This window comes from Orycteropus afer, unplaced genomic scaffold, assembly GCF_000298275.1.
Source record: "Orycteropus afer afer isolate SDZICR_OR568_19922 unplaced genomic scaffold, OryAfe1.0 scaffold00765, whole genome shotgun sequence".
NCBI lineage: Eukaryota > Metazoa > Chordata > Mammalia > Tubulidentata > Orycteropodidae > Orycteropus > Orycteropus afer.
Genome location: NW_006922352.1, coordinates 458,532 through 465,768, shown reverse-complemented (window position 1 = coordinate 465,768; position 7,237 = coordinate 458,532). Strand labels below are relative to the sequence as shown.

The 7,237-nt window shown below is 45.7% G+C and overlaps 1 protein-coding gene across 1 annotated transcript in view; it reads left to right on the top strand.

Moving 5' to 3' along the window:
- ZNF175 (zinc finger protein 175) overlaps positions 1 to 6,010 on the top strand; it is a 12,224-nt gene extending 6,214 nt beyond the window's left edge. The window contains exon 4 of the mRNA XM_007957603.1: positions 4,386 to 6,010. Within this exon, the coding sequence (XP_007955794.1) occupies positions 4,386 to 6,010 (1,625 nt within the window). The remainder of the gene's footprint in view (positions 1 to 4,385) is intronic.
- The last annotated feature ends 1,227 nt before the right edge of the window (positions 6,011 to 7,237 follow it).

Genomic DNA, 7,237 nt, shown 5'->3' with positions numbered 1-7,237 from the left:
GCACTTCATTAGCATAATATGGGGAAATGGTTGGGGACTTTCTATAGCCGTTAAGGGAGGGGGGAGGGCCTGTGCCGGTTCCAGGAACAAAGGGCTGTTTGCATCCGGGTTCGACATGGGCTGCCGTTAGGTTCTTTCCTGATTGGTCAGTTTGTAATTTCTTCTTGCTCAATCCTTTACCCACCTGACTTGCTGTGTTTCCGCCTGACATTCCGGCTACTTCCTACTGGACAGGGTCAGAGTAGGGTTATAAGCCCGAGTCTGGGGATTGGGTCGTCGGTAGGCACGTGTACAGGTGTAGGAATAACTGGTTGACAGTTACTCTGGACGTTTCTTTGAGTTGGCTTTGGAGGAATCTAAGTAAGCAAGGGGCGAAAAGAAAGAAAAGACTTATTAATATAAGAGGTTCTATAAGGGGTATTAACCAAGCTATTAGTGGTGATCGGAACCACTCAAATGGTGAGGCTCTCGTTCGGTGTTTATTACGCAATTCTTCACTCAATCGAGTCAGTGTATCGACGTTTTGTTCCACCAGACCGGATTCATTGATGTAGTAACAGCGCTCTTCTCTAAGAAAGAGGCAGGTTCCACCTTTTCCAGCTGTTAATAGGTCCAGGGCTCTTCGATTCTGTAAAGTAACTTGGGCCAGAGAGGTTAGCTGTCGTTGGAGGAAAGCTAAGGAATCTGCAGTGGTTTCTAGAGTGAGGGTGGCACCTAACTTACAAAGAAGGTCCCTTCTTAAAAGTGGAGTGGGACAGGTGGGCATAATTAAAAAGGAGTGGGTTAAAATCTTACTGTCTGTGAGACATGTAACAGGGCCTGTTGTCTGAAGGTTAGAGGGTCGCCCATTGATTCCCATAACCGAGACTGGGAAGGGAAATGCTTGTCCCAAGAAGGAGGGAAGGACAGCGTAGGTAGCCCCCGTGTCGACCAAGAAGGATGTCATCTTACCCACTACCTTAAATGTTACCCTGGGCTCAGCGAGAGTAATTGGGGTCGACGAGTCGGGGCTCCTTCAGTCTTCAGCTGCCAGACCCAGAACAGCCAATGGCGGGTCGGGGGGTGGAGAAGTTGGCCCCCCGTATCTTGGCACAGAGGGACAGTCACTTTTCCAATGTCCCATATGACCGCACGCCGGACAGGGCCTGGAAGGTTGTCGTGGATGTGATTGGCAGTGATTGGCCCAAAGGCCTTCCTTCCCACGTTTAAAGCAGGCTCCAGGTGGTAAGTTGTTTCTGGCTCCAGGTGGTAAGTTGTTTCTGGCTGGTCGTGTGGGTGCTCCTGGCCTCAGGGCTGTCCCCAAGGCTTGGGCTTGTAGACTGGCCTCCTGCTGAGTCCGAGTCTCCCTGTCTGCCTCAGCCCATTCCTCCCGGGTGTTGAAGACTTTAAAGGCCATATTCACCAAGTCTCAGATGGGAGTCTGGGGGCCCTCTTCTGCCTTTTTTAGTTTTTTATTTAATATCTGGGGCAGGCTGGGTGATGAAATGTGTGGCTAAGACAGTGGTTCCCACTGGGGAAGTGGGATCTAAGCGGGTGTATTGCATAAGAGCTTCAGTGAGGTGGTTAAGGAAAGCCGCAGGGTTTTCATTAGAGTGTTGAGTAATTTCTCTCAGTTTATCATAATTAATGGCTTTGTGTGATATAGCCTGTAAACCCGCTAGGAGCCATTGGAGCATTTTGTCCTGCGAGTGTGGCCATTGTGCCCAGATTGGGTATCTAGTTGGTACTCCCATCCAGGGTCCTGCCCAGGAATGGCTTCTGGACCCACTGGCATGGTATGGTTAAATGGGTTTGGTTGGCATGCTCCTGAGCAGCTCCAAGAACCCGCTCCCTTTCATAAGAGTTTAAAGTGACGAGGAAGGGATGACATAAATGTCATGCCAGGTTAGGTCATACGCTTGAGAGAGGTAACAAAATTCCTTAATGTAGGTGGTGGGGTCGTGAGAAAAGGAACACAGACGTTTCTCAATCTGGGATAAATCGGTGAGGGAAAAAGGAACACGGACATGGATAATGCCTTCAGAGCCAGCTACTTCACATAGTGGACAAAGAAGGGGCTGTTGAGAATAGGTGTGGCTGCTTACCGGGGAGGGTAAGGAGGATTCAGGGGAAGTGGCATCTGGAGACGTTGGAGGACGTGTAGGTGGGGGTGACGGAGAGGGTGCGGTAGGGTTAACTGGAGATGGAGATGAAAATGCATGTTCCAGATAAGGGGGTGGTCTATGAGGTGGGGATGAAAAAGATTCAGGTGGATTAGAAAAAGAGGAAGTCAGTTCAGGGGGATTGAGAGGAGTTGAAGAGTTTTTAGAAGGGGTTCGGACATGAGTTTCACAGGCTAGGAGAATTTGAGTGGTATTGCAAGTAGAGCAGAGAGAGGGACGGGAGCGCAGGTAAAAGAAAGCTTGGATGTAGGGCCATTTGCCTGTGTGACGGCAGAAATTACCAAGATCAGTGAGAATATTAAAATCAAAAGTTCCTTGCTCAGGCCACCAAGAATCATTATCTAGTGAGTGTTGGGGCCAAGCAGTAGTGCAATAGAAAATTAGGCATTTGGAACATAAGTCCTGAGCCAGCCCCAGGGCATCAAGATTAAGTAGAAGACACCCCAGAGGAGTAGTAGGGTCCGGTCTAGACTTCTGGTTACCCATGATCCTTTAAGTCCAGATGTGAAGGCTCTGTTAAAGGACCAGTGTGCTAGCCGCTTTGTCAGAACCCTGGTAATGGAGACTGGAGGAATACAGGGACGTCTCTGCCGTATTTCTCAGTCTAGAACAGCTGTGCCATGGAAAGACAGGGAATCCAAGGCGTCCCCAGGATGTCTCCATCTTTGGAATGGGAGAGCCTCTGACGTAGGCCTACGGTTTTAAAATGGGCAGAGGAACAGAGGCTCTGGAAATGGAACGGGACCTAGGATCTAAGTGCCCAGAATGGAGAAACTAACCAGAATGGGGAAACTCACCAGTGTTGAGTGATGGCGGCTGGAGGTTCCTGGTCCACAGAGGAGGAGGAAAAGGGGGGGGGGGAATGCAGCACTCTGTTCCAGCAGAGATTACTTGCACCACGACCCCCTCCTGGGTTTCGGCACCAGAGGTAAAGTCGTAGAAAAGAGGAGAGGACGTGTGAAGAACGGGGTTAAGAAAAATTTGTTCTGCGCTCCCAGGCAAGGTTCACGGGTCCCTGAGAGGGGCCTGAGAAGTCGCCACCTGGACGGGAGGGAGAGGTTTATGTAGTTGTTTTTTCTCCCTCCCCAGCTGACCTGAGTGGAAGCGGAAGGAAAGAGGTAGGAACCAATCAGGTGGAAGCACTTCATTAGCATAATATGGGGAAATGGCTGGGGACTTTCTATAGCCATTAAGGGAGGGGGGAGGGCCTGTGCCAGTTCCAGGAACAAAGGGCTGTTTGCATCCGGGTTCAACATGGGCTGCCGTTAGGTTCTTTCCTGATTGACCAGTTTGTAATTTCTTCTTGCTCAGTCCTTTACCACCTGACTTGCCGTGTTCCCACCTGACAGTGTGTAGATTCAAAAAACAAAAAAATTGCAGCTTCATGGAGAGTTGGAAAGTTTGGGCATAGGTGTTCTTTCACTGCTTGGCCATGTCCAAAAACCAGAACCCAGAACCACTGCTATTGAGTCAATTCCAACTCATAGTGACCCCCATTGGGTTCCCAAGGCTGTAAATCTTTACAGGAATAGATTGCCTCATCTTCCTCCCACGGAGCAGCTGGTGGGTTTGAACCACCAGCCTTCTGGTTAGGAGTCAGATGCCTTACCCACTGCACCACCAGAGCCCCTTTGACCATGTCAGGAAAGGTGAAAATTTAATCATTGTTGGAAAGACATACAGGGCTGATGAATTTGATGTTTCTAACAAGAAAGAGGAAGCAGATTGGTAAGGATTAAGCTCTGGAAGTTAATGAAGACCTCCTCGTGGCCTCGGCATCCCCAGCTTTTGCACTGTAGGACTTTTGTCTGTTTTATCTTCCATTTGTCCTACTAGGTGTAGTCGCCTAGACGCCTGTGCTGCCTCTGTTCAAATCTCATCATCCCCAGGGATTTGCAGAGTGCTGCAGGCCAATTGCCTACTCATTCTGTGTTTCATTTTCCTTGTCAGCAGCACAGGGGTAATCATTTAAGTACCTTCTGGGGTTGTTGTGAGGATTAAATGAGTTTATATGTGCAACACATAGAATATTGCCTAGCACAACCTATGTGCCATAGAGAAGCTCTTTGGCATCTAATATGTGAGTGTTTCTTCTCATCGTCACCATCACCACCACCGCTGTTACATGACTCAGTGATTCCCCTGGACTTGGTCTCAGCTCTGTCTGATTTCTCCTCCATCCTCTCCTATTATTCCTGCTTCATCTTCTCTTTCTCCTTTTAGATGAGGAGTTTGGATTAGAAACCCCACAACGGGCAATTGCTGAAAAAGCTGATCGCAATGATGTGATGGGTGAAGTCACGAGAGACAATCCATGGTGGTGTTCCATTGTGGACGAGCTGTGGCAGGATGCTGACCAGAGGGAGCGAAATCAGGAAAATAAAAGTGAACCTGTGCATCGTGGTGCTTTCCTCAGCAAGCCAGGATTGAGTGGAGAGAGAGATGGTGATGACTGCAAGGGCACTGGGAAAATCATTCACACAAGGCTCCTCTTTGTCACTTCACAAAAACGAGCTCCTAAAGCTTGCTCATGTGCAAAGACTTTGAAGCATAACCTAGAAGTAAACAGTCAAAATAAAAGCAATATCACAAAGCGCCCTGCTAAGACTATTGGATCTAGTCATCTTTTAACCCAGGGTTCTTCTAATAGTGGCTATAAGAATATCTGTGCAGGAGAGAACTTCTGCAAAGGTGATCAACATAGAAGAGTCCTCAGCCATAAGCAGGTACTCATGCATCATCAGGTACATACCAGGGAGAAACCCAGTGAATGTACTGAGTCCGAGAGGGTCTTCACCCAGAAGTCATTCCTCCTGACCCAACAGAGGATCCATAGTGTGGAAAACCTCCGTGAATGCAGCAGATATGGAAAAGCTATCACTCCTAAGCCCCAACTGGGCGTTTATCTGTCAGTTCATACAGGTGAAATACCTTATATATGCACTGAATGTGGGAAAGTCTTCATTCAAAGGTCAGAATTCATTACACACCAGAAAACTCACACTAGAAAGAAGCCCTATAAATGCCATGAATGTGGAAAAGCCTTTTGCCAGACGTTATCTCTGTTCAGGCATCAGAGAACTCATATGAGAGAAAAGCTCTACGAGTGTAGCGCGTGTGGGAAAGGCTTCTCGCAGAAATCAGACCTCAGTATACACCGGAACATTCATACCAGAGAGAGACAGTATGCATGTGGTGAATGTGGAAAAGTGTTCTCACAGAAGTCGACCCTTAGCACGCACCAGAGAATCCACTCAGGAGACAAGTCTTACGTGTGTATCGAATGTGGACAAGCCTTCATCCAGAGGGCACACTTGATCATACATCAGAGAACTCACACTGGAGAAAAACCTTACAAGTGCCACAGCTGTGGGAAGTCCTTCATCTCCAAGTCCCGACTCCATGCGCACGACCGAATTCATACAGGGGAGAAGCCTTACGAATGCCACGACTGTGGAAAAGCCTTCTCTCAAAAGACACACCTCAATATACACCAGAGAATTCACACCGGAGAAAGACAGCATGAATGCAGTGACTGTGGGAAAGCCTTCAACCAGAAGTCCATACTCATTATGCACCGGAGAATTCACACTGGAGAGAAGCCTCACCAGTGCAATGACTGTGGGAAGGCCTTCATTTCCAGGGCACAACTCAGAGAGCATCAGCGAATTCACACGGGAGAGAAACCCTACGTATGCACTGAGTGTGGGAAGGCCTTCACCGGCAGGTCCAACTTCAATAGACACAAGACAACTCATGCCGGAGAGAAATTTTGCAAATGCAGTGGTCCTGGGAAAGGCTTTGCCCAGAACTCAATTCTCAATATGCATCAGAGTATTCATAAATGAGATACACTCTTTTTTTAATAGAAATTCTTCTCATAAGATTTAAATCTAATTACATGATAGAGTTTGTGTTTCAGAAAAACTCTAGGGCTGTATTAGATGTGTGAACACTTCACAAAGTCACACACTATTCTATGGGAGGGAAGTTTTCAGAAAAAAAACTTTAAGAATACACTGAAATAAGGGAATTTGTTCATATATTTGTACTAGCCTTGTTAAGGATCATAAAAAGCAATCTTGACTAATATATTGGGAAAAGCCTTTTTTATAAAAAGTCTTAGGCAGATTGTTACTAAGTTATCTACAGGAAAGTTTGTTGGAAATTATATTAATGATAAACCTGTTTATTGTGAAATATTTAAGTGCCAGCAAACTAAATGATAGACTCTCAGTTCTGTGGTTTGCTGCAGTTGACTGCATAACCCAAGCTCTAGGTGGGTTGTAGGCAGTAACAGAGGAATTGAGGAACAAATGACATATGGTACAGACAGAAGACAATAGCTAAATGCCAGAAGTCTATCCTTATTGACAGTTACTTTAAATGTAAATGTATTAAACTCTCCACTTAAAAGATAGAGATTGGCAGAATGGATTTTACAACATGCCAAGAGGTAAAAACAACCCAAGTGGACATCCTCAAATGAGTGGATGAAGTTAGGACACATGTTACCACATGGATGAGCCTTGAGAACATTATGCTATGGAAATAAGCCAGACAGAAATGGAGTAATGGGTACAAAGTTTCTGTTTGGGGTGAAGGAAAATCTTGAGAAGTATAGTGGTGACTGCACAACATTGTGAATGTAATTAATGCCCTGAATGGTAAATTTAGAAATACCAAACCTTGTATATATTTTGCTACAAGAAAAAAAATAGTTTAAAAATTATATAAGATTTTCACATTTTAATATGTATGAAGTTTTCCTGGGGAGAAAAAAAATGTTAAAAAAAAAAAAAACAGAATGGAGGTGGAAAGTGGGTATTTGTTGAGATTAACCAAGAATGGCAGAATATTGGTATTTGTTGAAACTGGGAGATGGGTACATGAGTGTTCATCAGTTTTCTCTGACAAAATATAAACTTTGTATATATTTTTAATTTTCCACAATTAAAAGTTTAAAAGGTATGTTATTTTAAAAAGTGCTGTTATAACTACATCCGAGAAACAGAATAGCAAAATCTTTAAGTGGACAAGCTCAGGAACCACACACTTGGCTTTGATTCCTGGCT